Source organism: Euleptes europaea, chromosome 3 (genome assembly GCF_029931775.1).
Source record: "Euleptes europaea isolate rEulEur1 chromosome 3, rEulEur1.hap1, whole genome shotgun sequence".
Classification (NCBI taxonomy): Eukaryota; Metazoa; Chordata; class Lepidosauria; order Squamata; family Sphaerodactylidae; genus Euleptes; species Euleptes europaea.
This window is the reverse complement of record NC_079314.1, coordinates 82,450,986-82,469,005: the sequence shown is the minus strand read 5'-3', so window position 1 is coordinate 82,469,005 and position 18,020 is coordinate 82,450,986. Positions and strand designations below refer to the sequence as shown.

The following is an 18,020-nucleotide window of genomic DNA, read 5'->3' as shown; positions in this document are numbered from 1 at the left end:
AGGGTCTGGTCAGAGGTTCCGTTTCCCAGCAGCTTTTGGCCGCCCTATGTGCTCCTTCGGCTGCCCGCAGTCCCCCCCATCACTCAGGAGCGCCTCCAAACACGAAATCCCCCCTCCATTATTCCTTTTTTTAAAAAATTAAATTTTTAATTATTTTCACAATTTTTTACTGTTGGGTAACTTTTCAGCAACATATTCATTTCCCAGATAACACTAAAGAAAAAATTAACAGCGTCGTCGAAAAGCATTTTCATCTATTAATAAAAAGGTATTAAAATAAAAGACTTCCCCCTCATCTTCCTCCATCTTACTATAAATTCAACCATTCCTTTGTATAGAGATTCTAACCCCCCCCACAAAAAACTTCAAACTTGATTACTGAATTAATTCTAAATTATCTAGTTCATTACTTATAACGTTTTTATTGTTAATTATATATATATATATTGATTTTTATTGCTTTTTATAAGTAAACAAAAAAATAAAACAAAACAAAAATAAAATCATAATACAATACAAAAAATACAAATACATATATTTGTATTTGTGTGTGTGTATAATTTAATATATAGTATTTAATATATAGTATATATTTAATATATTGTACAAAATTTTTATTTCAAAATTATCTTTAAAATAAAAGGATTGGATCAGTAGTAACAAAATTCACTAGTCATCCTTTAATTCCGTACTTAGCCCTCCGTTTCTCTCTATCACCCACGGACTGCATGCTTCCTTTTAGTTTTATTCTTGCTGTGAGTTTTTGTTTCCCCAGCACTTCTAACATTTTTAAGATCAGGTCTTTTTCGTCCAAGCGTCAAGGCCAACTCCTCCCCTCCCCCCCCCCCCTGATTCCAACGCCCGTCCCGTCAACGAACCCCACGCTCGGGCGGCCGGCAGGGCCGCTCCGCCGCCTCCACAGGCCCTCCAGAGGCATCGCCCCGCCCCTTTCGCCGTCCGTCAGCGCAGAGGGCGGGTCCTCGGCGGCGGCCCCGCCTCCCGCCCCCTCCGCTGTCAAGGAGCGACGGAACGGGTTGGGCCGTGATTCGCGATGGCCTTCCGGGGCCCGCTTTGAGCCCCCGTCCCGCAGGGGACGCGACGCGACCTCCGCCGCGATGTTTAGGAGGATTTTACAGAGGGTAAGAAGAGGGAGGGAGGGGCGGGCGGCGCGCTTCCGCTGCCGAGGGAGTCGCGATAGCAGCGGCGTGGGGAGGTGGCGGCGCTTCCCGGAGCCGGCCCGGCGGCAGCGAGGGAGCCAAACCCTGCGCCGGAGTGGGGACCCCCCCGGGAGGCCTGCTGGCCGGGCTGGATCCCCACCCCCCCTCCCAAATCTGGGTTTATCCCCGCAGCGAGCAGCCGCCTTCCTCCCTCGTCCCCAGGCCGCGGATAGGCCCCTTCCTCCCCCTGGCCATTTATTCATGGGAGGTTTTGCATTGGATTTGCCACTCTGTAGATGCCCCCTTTCCCCCACCCATATTCTCCAAACTCAACAATAAGCCGCCGTGCAGAGTTTTGAGAATTCAGATGGGGGGAAATGGGCATCTATAGAGTGGCAAATCTCATGGAAGGGTTTGCATTGGATTTGCCACTCTGTAGATGCCCCTTTCCCCCATCTGAATTCTCAAAACTCTGCATGGCGGCTTATTGTTGAGTTTGGAGAATATGGGTGGGGGGAAAGTGTGCATCTACAGAGTGGCAAATCCTGCCCGTTCAGAGTAGAAGTGGCTCGAGCAACAGGGAAGCGATGCGGCTCCTGCTGCTTTTGGCTTGTGACGGGGGGCCAGGCCGAGGCCTGGCTCCTGTGGCTCCAGGTGCCGCGGACGCCTGGCACTGAAGGCCTCCTCTCTTGCCAGGGTGGATCAGCGCTCTTTTCTTCCCCGCTGACAGGGAGGTGTCTCCGTCCAGGGTGGAAGGCATTACTCACTGGCTCTTCGAAGGCTTGTGTTGTTAAACATAACAACAGATTAAGAAAAAAAACACACACACACAGTCTCTGGGCGTGGTTGTGAGAGCCACAGCATGTTCGCCTGGATGTGTTGGGAGGCACAACATAGCCCCATGCAGTGCTCAGAGGCATACCTCAAAGTGGGTGGCAGGTGTGTAGTAATGCTAATAGAAAAGAGCAAGAGTCCAGTAGCACCTTAAAGACTCACAAAAATGTTTTCTGGCAGGGTGTGAGCTTTCGTGAGCCACAGCTCACTTCCATTGTCTATGGAAGTAGAAAAGGGCAAGAGTCCAGAAGCACCTTAAAGACTAACGAATATTTTCTGGCAGGGTATGAGCTTTCCTAAGCCACAGTGTGAGCTGTGGCTCACGAAAGCTCATACCCTGCCAGAAATTTTTTTTGTTAGTCTTTAAGGTGCTTCTGGACTCTTGCCCTTTTCCACTACTGCAGACAGACTAACACGGCTACCCACTGGGAATGCTAATAGAGTTATTGACAAGTGGTTTTGCTGCTGCCATGCTCTTTGGGAAGACGGGAGCAGGGTGGCGTTTCTTCAACGGGGGTGCCCGTACTCCAAACTGAATCCTTTGTGGAGGACTTTCTCCCGCCTTCCCTTCTGTCTGATGTTAAAATGGAGCCCTCCCAGTGTCCTGGGAAGGACTCTTTGCCTCGGGCGAAGGGAGTGGAATTGTCCTTTCCCTCTTCCAAAGGGCTGGCGCTCATAGAGCTGCTGCCACCCACTTGTCATCTGACTTCTAAATCACCCCAGAGCCCTGCCCATAAAACACACTGATTGCTGAGAACCAGGAACTCAGCCCTGTGTGTGTGTGTGTGTGTGTAAAGTGCCTTCAAGTCGCAGCTGACTTATGGCAACCCCTTTTGGGGTTTTCATGGCAAAAGACTAACAGAGGTGGTTTGCCAGTGCCTTCCTTTGCACAGCAACCCTGGTGTTCCTTGGTGGTCTCCCATCCAAATACTAACCAGGGCTGACCCTGCTTAGCTTCTGAGATCTGACAAGATCAGGCTAGCCTGGGCCATCCAGGCACTCTGATTGGTTGAGTGGAGGTCAAGTCTCATGCAGTTAAGGTATTTAACTTGTGGTATGTAATTGGTTTTGTCTCATCATAGAGCAGGGGGTCCCCAATCTTTGTGAGCCTAAGGGCACATTTGGAATTCTGCTATGGCATCGTGGGTGCAGCAACAAAATGGCTGCCACTGGAGGCGGAGCCAGTCACAAAAACGATTGCCACAGCTTAACTTCAGTGACACAGTGCAGATCCTCGTGTTGTGATGGCAGGTGCCAATCAAATCTCCAGTAGTCAATCAGAAGCCTTGCTGGGCACAAGCCTACTTGGCCTTGCCACTTCCTAAAATAGGCATCACTTAATGGGCACCAGAAAATGTGTCAGCAGGTGTCATGGCACCCACAGGCACCATGTTGGGGATCCGTGGCATAGAGTGAGGTTACTCTACATCAGTGGTTCCCAACCTTTTTTTGACCAGGGACCACTAGGACTTTTTTGTTTGGTGCAGGGACCCCAAGGTTCAAAATAAAAATTCTGAGAATTTGAAAATAAACTTTAATCATAACTGTTAGTTAAACATTAAACTTAGAATAATATTTGAATATGTTTTTTTTATAATAGAGAACTTTTAATTGAAAAGATTAATTTATTATGGGTTTATAACTTTGTTTCGCGGACCTTAATTTAGTTCTCGTGGACCCCTGGGGGTCCGTGGGCACCCGGTTGGGAACCAGTGCTCTACATCCATGGATAATACTAGCCAATGAGTGACTACCAGAAATCCAAGTTTAGTGTGACATGGGCCTTTTTTGTTTTTTGTTTTGTTTATGAGAGACCTTCTTTGAAGAGTTGTTCCAGGCTCCTTCTCTTCCCTGTTCAGCTGGCCTGTAACTAAAAGTTGTTAACCAATAATTTTTTTATTTTTGCAGAGAGATGGATTAGAGATGGTTAGGGCCTTTTGAGTTGTGGCCCTGTAGGATCAGTTGCCTTATGATTATGTCTTTAAGAATCATTTACAGACAGTAAATACATTTTTCTTAAGCCTTTAATGTGTTGCTGGTAAGGGTCTCATATTGTTTTGAGGATGCAAGAGGATGGAAAGCTCCACTGGGCACATACAGTTTACGTCATAACCTGTGAAAAGGGGCTGCTTGGTGTGTGCTGGCAAGGGAGGAAGAGAGGGCTTGGTGGTCTGCAAAACTTTTAGCTTGGAGTGGGAGTCATTGAGCTGCTAAAGTTTGAAAAGTCGGAAAACCACTGGTATAAGGGATGAGGTATTCAAAGGCAAGGAACATTGGAAAAACAGTGGCAGGCCCAACATTTCTTATTACTGTGTCCCGTTAGTAGTAGGTAGTGCACAGAATAGGCAGAAAAGACATCTCTTATTTGTCATGGTGGTGGTGAAGTACTGTTATAGCTAGACTAGTACAAAAGCCTATCCAGTTCCTGCTCCCTCTTTGGTTTTCTTTAAAATTCTACACAGCTGAGATCATCTATTCCTCACCACAAGAACCAAAAGCAATGGCCAGAATTCTCCATTTATTATTATTTAGTTATTTATAATCTGCCTCTCTCATTGAGACATTTATGTGGAAAACGTGAAAGGTGGTAATAGTATGATAATTCTGTGCACAATTGAATGGAACAATTTCAGAGACTATCATTGTGTCATTATGTATCTTCTCCTTTGAGGTCTAGCAGTGGAAAGAGGGCTCCTGCCATTCTCCTGTTTTCCCAACCCAGAACAGTCTGAGGGGGCTGTTTCGAGTTGGGAGAAGGGAACGGAATATCTGAAGGACCATCTTCTCCCATATTTTCCTCCCCTGGAATTAAAATCACATGGAGAGGTCCTCCTGACTGTTTTACTAATCAAAGAAGCTTGTCTGGTGGGCACATGAGAGAGGGCATTTGATTAATGTAGGTTTTTTTATTTATTGGCTGTCTTAAATTGTGATTTTAAATTGTGGTTTTTTTATGTATTTTGCTTTGTTTACATTGTAAGCTGCCTTGAGTTTGATAAGGTAGACAGCAACTAATTTAAGTTTTAAATACCGTATATACTCGGGTATAAGCCGACCCGAGTATAAGCCGAGGTGCCTAATTTCACCCCAAAAATGGGGAAAAATTAGGCACCCACGTATAAGCCGAGGGGGAAATGCATCTCTCCCCCCGCCCCCGCAGGCTTACCTGACTGGGCTCCAGGATTGAAATAAGAGCCCTTAATACAGAGTTTCTTCTTAAATGTGGATAGAGCTTTCAAAGACCAAAGAGAATGGCTGCCTCTTCTGAGTGTTCAGTTCTAGACAGTTTCAATTAGAGTTGAGCCATTCAGCTCGAAAAACTTAAATCATATGGTGAAAACTGCACCATTGGCATTTGATTCCTGCTGAGATAGGAGCCTGAAGGTTTTCAAAAGGTATGGTAATTAATTTGGTTGTCTCTGGTGAAATAATACTTATTGTAATAATTCCAAATTGTTTTGCTTATGGTCTGGAAAGATCCCAAGAGGTGTTAGTATTTTTTGTGTGGAGAGTTTGATTTTCTCATGCTGTTCCTTCAGTTTTGCAGTTTTTGACAAGTCATTAATTTTGCATTTGTTGTATCTAGGAATCCTCTTTCACAGCAAATTGTTTTTTTCATGTGGCTTCCCAGTTAGTTTCAAAAATATGTGTAAGAAGTTAACTAAAAGCAGAAAATGTCTGTAGTTTTAGGCCATGCAATATGCTATGTTTTAATGTATGTTCATTGGCAACTGTTGTTTTTCTTCAGGTGCTTTTAAAATAGCTGATAGTACTTACTCATACCTAACACTGGGTAATATTTTACTTAATGGAGTTTACTTAAAATGTTATGATTGGAACAATAACTCTAGTCTAGAGAAGTGTCAGAGCCCCGTGGCGCAGAGTGGTAAACTACAGCACTGCAGTCAAAGCTCTGCTCACAATCTGAGTTCGATCCTAACGGAAGTAGGTTTCATAAACGTCCCAAGGTTGACTCAGCCTTCCATCCTTATGAGGTCAGTAAAATGAGTACCCAGCTTGCTGGGGCAAAGTGTAGATGACTGGGGAAGGCATTGGCAAATTACCCCGTAAACATAATCTGCCTAGTAAATGCTGGGATGTGACGTCACCCTATAGGTCAGTAATGACCCGGTATGTGCACAGTGGACTACCTTTACCTAGAGAAGTGTAGGTCTGTGCATTCAATAGAGTTTCAAAGAGAGGATTCAGCTGTTCAGAAGGTTTTCTTTTAAAAAAAGTACTACCAAATGTCCAGCCCTCAGCATATGTTCAAAGTAATTGACTGGAGTCCCAGTCAATATTTTTCTTTAAATCCTGCCTCTTCCATCAATCATCCTGACTCAAGGCCTCTTTAGTTTATTAGCATATTTAAGGGCAGCCACTCTGTATGTGGAATACCTGTGTGCGAACACTGCAGTTCTTCTAACAAACTCACAAAGTGAGGTGTACTGGTCAAAGGGTAAGATTAGGTCTGGAGAGACAAGCTCACAATCCCCATTCTTCCATAATCTTATTGAATGATCCTCAGGCTGGTCATTCTCGCTCAACTTAACCTATTTCACAGTATTGTTGTGAGGATAAAAAGGAGGAATGGAGAACCATTTATGCTGTTCTGAGCTCTGTGTAGAAAGAGCAAGACAAAAATATAATAAATGCATGGACTGCATACATAGGTCTTAAAACTCTTTTGTATACACATCAGAGAACCCAAACCATTATTTATTATGGATATTTTGCTGTTGCTTATTCTATTGAAATAAATGTTTGTATTTTATAATCAGAAAAAAGCCATATATTTTGCCTTATTTTCTGTTTCAAGCAGGAGTTGGCAGAAGATAAATTGTGTTCTGCTGGTGGACCACTTACAGCGCATTCCTAAGGAGAGTTACTCCAGTCTAAGCCCATTGAAACGAATGCGCTTAGACTGGAGTAACTCTCCTTAGGAATGCACTGTTAATGCTGTCTGATTGCTACAATTATTGCAAAAGTGGTCAAGGCTGATAGTTTTTATCATTAAAGATTGTATATATCTTGGAAGAAAATAAGTCGCTAATTTGTTAGCAGATATGCCCCTAGTGCAAATATAATTCAATATTTTGACAAATTATCTAGTATACCATATAAGTTTGCAGAAAGAGAATATATAATTGGAAGTAATTGTAATGGGAAAAGAGATTCATATATATATCATATTTATTTACTTTACTTAGAACATTTTAATGCTGCCTTTCTACCAGGTTTGGGGTTCCAAGGAGGCCCACAGTCAAAACATTATTTTTTAATAGGCATATATATAAAACAGTAAAAAACAATTCAACAAAACACAAGACGCATGAAGGAGGCTCAGTGAGGATCACTTAGGGAAGCCAGGGCTGGGGGAAAACAGTGATAGAGGGAGCTAAATGTATCTCCCAGGGGAGGGAATTCCATAATTTTGGTGCCACACCTGAGAAGGCCCATATACAAGTTGCCACCTCTGATGGCAAAGACACTCAAAGCAGGGCTCCTGCAGATGACCATAGTGGGTGGGTAGGTAAGCTGGTCCCAAGCCATATAGGACTTTAAAGGTCAATACCAGCATCTTGAATTAGGCTCTGAAGCAAATTGGGAGCTGGTGTAGGTGGAACAAGACTGGAGTGAAACTGTCTGTATTTATTTTGCAGATTTTTAAAAAATGTAATTTTGTATATGGGTCATTTCTCATTCTATTTTACAAAGATTATGTATTTCTTTTTCAGACTCCAGGCAGAGTTGGGTCTCAGAGCTCTGACTCAGAATCATCTGCAATCTCTGGAAATGCTGTGGATGTCAACAATGAGGGCTCTTCAGAGGTACTGTGTTGCTATAGTACATAAACTGATTTTTTTCAGACCCTGGATCTGGCCCTCTCTTTAAAAGTGGGGGTTTTTTTGGGTGCTTTCCCCTGTTTTGTTTCTATTGGTATAGTTTCAGTGATGTTGTTAAGCTCCTGAAATACTGTGCAAACCTTTAGTTTGTTATGTATTTGCTATCTTTGAAAAATTCCAAATTCAGTATTTATCTGGTGGTACAACAGATCGGAGAAGTGGGGCATAAATTAACCAAACGAATACTCACTAAAGTTTGTTCTTATGCGATATTTCAGCAATTAGCATACTTTCAGTATAATTAGTGTGCATGCACATTTGGATCTGAATTGCTTAGTATACAAGTAGGGTTGCCAGAACAGAATATCAGTTTTTAGGGGCACCTTTGAATTTAGTTTCCTGAGTAATATATGAAGCTTGGAAATTGGAGACACATTATGGAACGGTTTTGTTCTGTGAAAAGGATGCTTAAAATTCCAGATTCTAATATCTAAGATTTCAGCCTTGTACATTTGTGCCTAAAAGTTTCTAGCCCTCATGCATTTTATTTGCTTGCTTGTTTTCTTGCTCCCAACATCTGTGTTAAACATCCAAGTCCTAATGTCCAATCCTGAAGGGTGGGGGCAGATCCGGGAGCAGTGCTGCCTCCTCAGATACTTCCTGGCCACCATGGAGGCAAAAAAATAAGTTTTGAAAATAAAAAACAAAGGGGGAAATCCGCCATTGCCTCCAATGGGGCTGCACCACCAAAAAAGGTAGTGCAGCATCGCTGCAGTGCGAGATGGCATTCCTGGGGTGAAAGGGGTGAGGAAGCTGCCTAATGGCAGCTCCTCCCCCAGGAATGCCCTGGGAAGCCCCACCCTCTGCCAGGCGCCAGGGGGGAGGGGGCTGTGTGCTGGCAGCAAGGGCTGACAGTGCCTGGATGGCATGTTTGCCCCCGCACCGGCGTAGGGGCCACCTTATTCCATGTTAAGGTGGCTCCTATGCCAGTGCGGGGTCATGCTGGCTCCTAAGGAGCTTCCCCCCTTCAGGAATGGGCTCTACGAAGAACAGACTCTCTTCCATCTGAAGAAGTGAGCTGTGGCTCACGAAGGCTCATACCCTGCCAGAACTTTTGTTAGTCTTTAAGGTGCTGCTGGACTCAAACTCTCTTCCAGTTTACAAAAGTCTCTCTTCCTGGATGCTTACTGGTAATTACTTGCCATAGGCAATATAGTTATTTTTAAAGTATGTTTGTTTATAATGCAAGCTGTTGACATACTTATGAAAATCTTGCTGTACAGTCATATATTGTGTGAATTTTGTTTGCTGTGTTCTTTAGCATGTAGGAAAATGTCAACTTTTATGCTGCTAGTTTAAGATATAAATTATAGTTATAATCCAGTGGCAACCTGCATTAGGATAGTAACAATCCTGTGAAGAATAGAAAAGTTGGGTGTACATTCATTTGATTTGACTACAAGAAGCTTCATTCTCTGTCAAATTTCAGTAATGGATTTCATAGTGGAGAGGTTTTTTTGTTTTGGTAATGATTAGGTTGTCTTCTGTGTTGTAAAATTTGATTCAGTTGTCATAATTTAAGACACTATTTGATAAACATGGCACAGTGGATATCAGTGGGGAACTTTCTCTAGGCTAGGGACATTGAAATGGATGGGTTACCGCACATATTTTTGTTTGATCTGTACTTTATAAGTGTACTAGTGGATTGTGCCATAAAGATGTGAAACTGAGATGTCTTCTAGTCTGTTTTAACAGAAGAGTGATTTATGTAGTCTGTATTGATTTGTGTGTGAGTGTGTTAAGTGCTGTTACGTTTCTTCTTACTTATGCCTACCGTATGAATTAATGTCCTTCAAGACATCCAAAAGGGAGACTGCAACCAAGAAATCAGAAGGAGATTGAGATTGGGAAGGACAGCCATGAAGGAGCTAGAAAAAATTCTTAAGTGTAAGGATGTGTCACTGGCAACTAAGATCAAGTTAATTCATGCCATATTATTCCCTGTTACTATGTATGAGTGTGAAAGCTGGTCAATGAAGAAAGCTAAAAGGAAGAAAGAAGATTCCTTTGAAATGTGGTGTTGGAATATAGTGTTATGGATACCATGGACCGCCAAAATAACAAATAGGTGGGTTCTAGATAAAATCAAGCCGAACTGTCCCGAGAAGCTAAAATGACTAAACTGAGGCTACTATACTTTGGTCACATTATGAGAAGACCAGAGCCACTGGAAAAGACAATAATGCAAGAAAAAGTTGAAGGCAGCAGGAAAAGAGGAAGACCCAACATGAGATGGATCGATAATCTATAAAGGAAGCCATGGCCTTCAGTTTGCAAGATATGAGCAAGGCTGTGAACAACAGGATGTTTTGGAGGACATTGATTCATAGTGTCACCATGAGTCTAAAGCAACTTGATCGCACTTAACACACACACAAAACATCCTTTCAATAACAGCCTTCCTCAGGTATTCTCAGGTACAGGTGTTATATTGGTTAAGAGCTTTTATTATACTTATTTGACATTCAGCTTGTTTAGAGTATTGTTAAAAAGTACATGTCTAAAAGCAACTGTTTCACAGGGTTTCATCTGTCCACTGTGTATGAAAATGTGCTTTACTGCCACTGATCTGTCTGAACATTACCAGAATGAGCACGTTGGAATGGAAGCAAGAAGACTGGAGCCTCGTGAACTGCCTGCTGCTACTGTGGGTCTTGTTTATTTGGCTGCAGTGGCTGGGTTATGGGATGCTTTGTAAAAGTGAATGGTTTTCCTTTCTGGTTGCATTGGTGTGGGCCTCTTCAGCTTTTCTGGAAACTACCTGCTCTATGTATAAATGAGATTAGTTAATTTTTTTACATATTTAACAGAAGGCAAGAGTCTAAATATGTATGTCCTAAGGTGTTTCATGATTTATTCTCTCTGGTTGGCAGCTGTCTTTTGTGGAATGACTGAAGTACTGAAGACCTTCATTTACTTGGAACATATTTTGCATTGTTTTCTTCTCATGTATATATTTGGCCACCTTAGTGTAGTGCTTTGCTTCTGCATTTGTTAAGTTGAACCTGGAGAAGATATTCCTTTTTCTCATTTTAAATATTTCATAATTGTTGGCTGATTTGTCTTATAGAAGTTATGCATATACAATGCTATTTTTTCACAGTGTGTCAAAACTCTGTACTCTTTCAAAACTGCAATAATTAGAACTAGAACCTTTAAAGATGGTATGTTTTGCTACCACTTCAATCCAATGTTAACAGCTCCGACTTGTTAGTTACTACAGTTTATAGTTCAGATTTATAGTTAATGGCATGTATAGTTAAGATTTATATTTAATGGCATGAATCCTACTCCAATGAACAAAGTGTGAAGCCTTTCTCCAGCGTAAGGAGTCTTCTTTCTATTTAACTGGCTCTTTGTCCAATGGAAGAACTTCTTAGGCTTGAGGAAGGCTCGTTAGGCTGGAGGATCGTCTTCCAGCCTAAAGCTGAATACATGGCAATAGTTTTTTTCTTCTTGCTGATATGATTGGAAAGGCACTGTGGGTTAACAAATAAAAAATAGTGTGGCTTAATAAATAGGTGGCCTGTTCACATGATTAAGAGCCCATTCCTGAAGGGTGGATAGATTTGCGGTGGCACAGCCATGCTGCCTCCTCAGAGGCTTTCCAGCTGGCCTTAGAGACAAAAAAATACTTCAAAAAATAATTGAAATACAGAGAAAATGCCCCATTGCGCAAAGTAAGGCTGCACTACCAAAAAGGTAGTGCCGCTTCTTGAGGGGGCATTCCTGGGATGAATGGGGTTAGGAAGCTGCCCAAAGGCAGTTCTGCCCCCAGGAATGCGCCCTCCCAAGCCGGTGTGGGCTTTCCCTGCTGGGAAATCCCTGCTTGCGTGGCTGTGTTTGCGGCGGGGGCCAGCGTTGCCCGGCTGGTGCCATGTTTGCCCCCGTATCGGCGTAGATGCCACCTTTTTCCATGTTAAGGTGGCACCTATGCTGGCGCAGGGTCACGCCGACTCCTAAGGAGCTTCGGCGCCGCCCCTTCAGAATGGGTTGCCCATAACTGGAACGCTGCCTAAGATGATAACATCCGTGGATATAGAGAATAAGAGACTTCTTGTATATGAATAAACTAATGGTAATGTACAGTTGTCATTTCTGCTATGAAGTCAGAGACATTCACAGCAGCAACAGGCATCCACACAGAGGTTTTCCCCAAACTATCCTTACTTTGGCCCTCTGTGCTTACTATCCCTGACACCAGAGGGCTTTTTTTCCAGGGTTTTAAAAAGTCCATAATAGTTGTGTTTCTATAGTGTGATGTCATTATAATGATGTATTGCAACAGTGTACTTGTTCCCAGCTTTCATTTATTAAAAATGTACATCTGTAGCCCTTTTTGTTTCAAAGAAAAGGTATCACGAGAAATGTACAGCCAGTACGTTTCTCTTTATAACACTGCAGTGAAAACAGGCATATACTTAAAAATAAAGGACGCTGGGAATTAGTACATTAGTAACTGTTGCCAATTTGAAAAAGCCCTCTGGGGTGGGTCTGTGTGTGGGGGGAATGAAAGCCACAGGGACTGAGTTGAGGAAAGTAACGTCAGGTGGGCAAGACCTGAACAAATGTGCACCTTCCCATCCATGTGGTGTCCAAAGGTGCTTTGATTGCAGCCTTTACAAAAAGATCAAATTAAGCCAGGTTAGGGAATGATCACATCAAAATAGGGCAAAAGTGGAAGCACAATGAGTATAGGACGGCATGTGGATAGTCCTTTGAAAACTGCTGCAGTAAGGAAACCAAGGAAGAGCAAAACATCAGTGTGGAAACAGCTCAAGACAAATATTTAAAACCAGTAATTCCCACATTAGGAAATCCATTATCTGTCCTAGCTTTGTTCATGCTTAAGGGTGGTATATAATGAGCTTCACCCTGAAAAGGCCCTATATTTTAGATGGTCACTTAAAAATGAAGTGTCTCATGGGAAAGACACTGCCTACCTCTTTTTAATGTAAGAAATTGGAACACAGTAGTAAGGAATGCAGTGACAGTGATTTAATGACACAGGGGGAATTATCAAGCTAAATCCTCCTAGTTTTCATTATAATAAAGCTTTGTCCCTAAATGTGGTGTTTTTGTACTACATTTGCCTTGCTAAACGTCTGCTGTAAGAGAGATAATAGATTCTTTTATTCCAAGAGGGAGTTCAAGCCTCATGTGATCACATTGTCCGAGTCTTTGGCAAATCATTTTTTAGAATGTATTTGTTGTTACACTCCTCAGTCATGATATTATGTGTGTGTGTGTTAAGTGCTGTCAAGTCGCTTCCGACTCATGGCAACCCTATGAATGAAAGTCCTCCAAAATGTCCTATCTTTGACAGCCTTGCTCAGATCTTGCAAATTGAAGGCTGTGGCTTCCTTTATTGAGTCACTCCATCTCTTGTTGGGTCTTCCTCTTTTCCTGCTGCCCTCAACTTTTCCTAGCATGACTGTCTTTTCCAGATAAGGCATGATAATAAATAAAGGGATGGAGATGACAGCTCTGTGTAAAGGTAGAGATCAGACAGGGTAATGCATTAGGAGGCCTCTAGTGCCATCCTAAGCAGGTCCACTTAGGTCTATTCGATCAGGCTTCCTCCCAGGAAAGTAATCTTAGGTTTGTATTGTTAATGTGCATGTCTCTGTATAATTGATGTTAGAAATCCCAAGCATTAATAGACTTTAGATGAATCAGTAGTGTTTGCTTTAGTTTGTTCTATGAAGTGGTACATTTGATACATAAAAACGGTGCCGAATCTTTAGAGTCATGCAGATAAGTGATAATATTTTGGAGCTGAGGAGAAACAAATTAGCCTATTTGGTGTTATACCAAATTGGTTCTACCCTGGCTAGTTGTTATCACTAACTTCTAATGAATTTTTAGCTTCCAAACCTTCTGATATGGTAATTATCTCGGTGTCTAGTTATAAAGGCAAATGGTTGTGACCATTTAAATGAATGATTTGGGAATATCTTTTCTAAGAATATTATGAAATCATGACGTTCAGTGAAGCATCTCTGACAAAAGGTGCTGAATCGAGCAGTATCTGCTGACATGGAATTATTGGGCTGGATTCAAACTGAATTTTCTAATGACAGAATGGAACCTCCCCCCCCCCCCGCTGTAGCCCATGAAATGCTGCTCCTGAGGAATAGGCAGCGAGAAGGGAGAATAGTTGGAAATTGTTATTTAGACTGGATCCAACCCTTAATCAAATGTGTATTGAAGGGAAAAAAGCACTCTCTCACACAACTTTATTATCTCACTTGACATGTCTTCTCCACCTATGGAGTTGTAAAGTGTGAATGAACTAATATGCTGTGATAGCACATTTTTCCAAGTTGAGAGTTATAGAGTGAGGAAACAGTGTTAAGTTTGCAAGAAGCAAGAAAAATGCATGCAGTTCCTATTTAAATACAAAAGCTTTATCTATGCTGTTGATCTAAGGAATGATAATGAGCTAGAAAAAAGCACCGCCTGGCTCAATTTAGACATCATTCCAAATCATGGTTTATGTTTACCATAGTTGAGAACCAAACTGTGATTTGAAATACTTGAGGGTACAGGCAAACCGTCATTTAAATTCCTATATTTTTTCCTTTTATGTTTCTCAGTGCTTCTTTCTATGGTACATCTTTCTCCTGAGGTGGCGCTATGATTTGTCAATTCAGTTATATATTCATTTAGTACTTGGCTTGAAGCACACTTGCAATCATGGTTTGTACCATGTTTTTGGGATTTTGGCTTGCTGGCTGATTTGCAAATCATGGTTTTGACTATTCAGGCAGTGTGTCAAGCCTTAATAAGTTGCCATGGTTTAGGGTGATACTTGAATTGAGCTAGAATCTAGAAACAGGTAATGTTATACAATGTCATGCTGATGAGAATTTATTTATTTATGCTATGTGTAGTCCAATTTGATTCTCATTTGGCACAGGAAGGACCTGGTGGCTTATTTAAAAAGCCAGAGCAAACTCTGTGAATCAGCACCATATATGTGGTAGTCTGCACTGCCTAAGATGGAACTAGAGAGGGAGGAGTTAAGGAGTATTCTTCTGCCATAATGTTTTGGTGTTTGCTGCTGCAAGTGTTGCAAGCTCAAGCTAACATGTGCATCTCTATCATTTTTGCTTTGCCCACATTCACGATTGAGTTCTAAAAAAGAATGGTTATACATTCAAATATGAAAACAGCTATTCAAATTGTGACACCTTTCTCAGCTATGCAGGTGCTAAACTGCTTAATATAACTGTTTAGACAATATCATCATTAATTAAACCATTGTGAATGGTCATTGAACTTATTTTGTATATTTCTGAGTTTTGCATGGAGAAGTCACAGGGTATACATCTTACATTTAATGTATGTTCCTCCATGGTATGCTGTTTACTCTGTCCACTGAGATGTCCCTTCATGCATCTAATAGAGTGGACTCTAGCCTCCGAACTCTTATGCTCCAATTCATTTGTGGTTTACAGTCTTATAAGGGATACCCCATAGTTTCAACAAAACAAAAAGGAGTCTTGTAGCAAACTCCTTTTTCTTTTGTTGAAATAAAAGAGTGTCCCTTATTTTTGTCATACCATGCCATTGATTTACAGTGTTGTGTGGTTAGGTGAAATAATAAAGAAAAGCCTGTAAACCTTTTGCTAATTTGGTGAGCACTACAAAAATGAAAAAAAAAAAAAAAACAATCCAAAAAGCCAAAATAATATTATGAAATGTTTTCTTGCTTCATGTTACAGGGATTTATTTGCCCTCTTTGTATGAAATCCCATGGATCAGCTGAAGAACTTTTTAAACACTATGAAGCAGTTCATGATTCTGGTATTGATTCAAGTCATGGAGGAGAATCCAACATGTCTCCAAAAAGGTACTGGGCAATACTGATTTTTATTAAGTAATGACTACTAACAAATGATGTTAAATATATTAATCTGCAATTGATAAATGGTCCATTTTAGAGAGAGAATGAAAATTGGTAGCATTTGAAGTTTTTGAAGGATTTTTTCTACAATAATATGGAACCCAAATGAAAGTACTAAAATAATACCATGTATTGGCATAGATTCAGTAGCTCCCGTTTAGTGGAATTCCCTCTGAAGAGATACTTAGCAGATCCATGCTCTTGTCCTATTCAGAAGGGCAATAAAATCTCTTTTGCTTTTCAGTCCTTTGAATTATTTAGTTTCTTATTTTTGGTATTTTCTGGTGGTTTTTATTCATTGTTATGGTACATAGAGGGTTTACCATTTTAGGAGCTTAATAACTGATTAGAAGCATATGAAAATTGAAGTAATATATTAAGATTTAATACCTTTGTTCATTTCGATGTATCACTATTATGATCTTAAGTACAACTTGCTCAAAATCTTGTAATGACTATATACGGAATGTCTGGACACTTTGTTTGCTGTTTTCTTGAAGAATTTAATAACAACCAGTTTTCTTTTTTAATTACTTTTTTATTAAATTGCAACAATACATAATCAGAACCAGTATACAAAGCAAATAATATATCTAGTTCACAAGTTAAAATCAAATAAAGGAAGAGAATGTGCACAGTTATAGTTATTCCTTTCTTATCCATTTATTTCTAATAGCTTAAGGATTAAAAAACATACAGCCAGTTTATTGTCGAAGGCTTTCACGGTCAGAGTTCATTGGTTCTTGTAGGTTATCCGGGCTGTGTAACCGTGGTCTTGGAATTTTCTTTCCTGACGTTTCGCCAGCAACTGTGGCAGACATCTTCAGAGGAGTAACACTGAAGGACAGTGTCTCTCAGTGTCAAGTGTGTAGGAAGATATAGTCAGAAAGGGGTAGGGTTTGAGCTGAGTCATTGTCCTGCAAAAGTAATGTGCTAATCATTGTCCTGTAAGTATCAAGATAATGTGCTAATGACGGTGTGGTATGTTAATATGGAACCATTGTATCCTGAAGTGATCTGTTAATATGTGAAGTCCAAAGCTAATCTCCATGGCTATTGTTGACTATAGTCTTTGTTAGTCTGGAGGTTTTTAAGACAGGAAGCCAAGCCTTATTAATTCTTAAACTCTCTTCTTTTCTGTTAAAGTTGTGCTGATGTTTATGAAGCCATTGAAATTCATAAACATCAGCACAACTTTAACAGAAAAGAAGAGAGTTTAAGAATGAATAAGGCTTGGCTTCCTGTCTTAAAAACCTCCAGACTAACAAAGACTATAGTCAACAATAGCCATGGAGATTAGCTTTGGACTTCACACATTAACAGATCACTTCAGGATACAATGGTTCCATATTAACATACCACACCGTCATTAGCACATTATCTTGAAACTTATAGGACAATGATTAGCACATTACTTTTGCAGGACAATGACTCAGCTCAAACCCTACCCCTTTCTGACTATATCTTCCTACACACTTGACACTGAGAGACACTGTCCTTCAGTGTTACTACTCTGAAGATGCCTGCCACAGTTGCTGGCAGAACGTCAGGAAAGAAAATTCCAAGACCACGGTTACACAGCCCGGATAACCTACAAGAACCAATACAGCCAGTTGTTGCCAATTGTTGTAATCTAAAATAGTCTTAGAATTCTGAATTGCTGTTAGTGTGACTCGATAATAATTCTCACACATTCAAGAACCATTCTTATTTGCCAGGCAACACTGGTTGTTTCCAATAACATGCAAACACCATCCTCATAGAGGTCGGAGCATATAGTAGTACCTCTCTGGGATCAGTAGCTATGATATCAACACAATTTAAGAGGTAAATTTCAGGCTTCAAATTAAAGTCTAACCCCCATACCTTGAAAATTGTCATTTCATTTGTCCTGTTTTCCAATACACTTGAGCAATAATCAGATTTCCTGTGTCTTCACAATATAGCTACCACCGAGAAAGAAATGCTGTGTAATGTGAGCCCCTGTGGCAGAGTGGTAAACTGCAATATTGCAGTATTGTTCACAACCTGAGTTCAATCCCAATGGAAGTCGGTTTCAGGTAGCTGTCTTAAGGTTGACTCAGCCTTCCGTCCTTCCAAGGTCGGTAAAATGAGTACCCAGCTTGCTGGAGTAAAGTGTAGATGACTGGGGAAGGCAATGGCAAACCTCTCCATAAACATAGTCTGCCTAGTAAACGTCGGAATGTG

General features: G+C 41.1%; 1 protein-coding gene across 3 annotated transcripts in view; it reads left to right on the top strand.

The window, feature by feature from the left end:
* The first annotated feature begins 1,097 nt into the window (after positions 1–1,097).
* Positions 1,098–18,020, top strand: part of EEA1 (early endosome antigen 1) — a 68,177-nt gene continuing 51,254 nt past the window's right edge. For 2 of the 3 annotated variants that reach the window (XM_056845717.1, XM_056845718.1), the window contains exons 1-3: positions 1,098–1,139; positions 7,730–7,822; positions 15,631–15,758. In XM_056845717.1, coding sequence (XP_056701695.1) covers positions 1,116–1,139; positions 7,730–7,822; positions 15,631–15,758 — 245 coding nt within the window. In that variant the 5' untranslated portion in view covers positions 1,098–1,115. Of the gene's footprint in view, positions 1,140–7,729; positions 7,823–10,421; positions 10,548–15,630; positions 15,759–18,020 lie in introns of all 3 variants that reach the window. The other variant, XM_056845716.1, reaches the window with a different exon arrangement.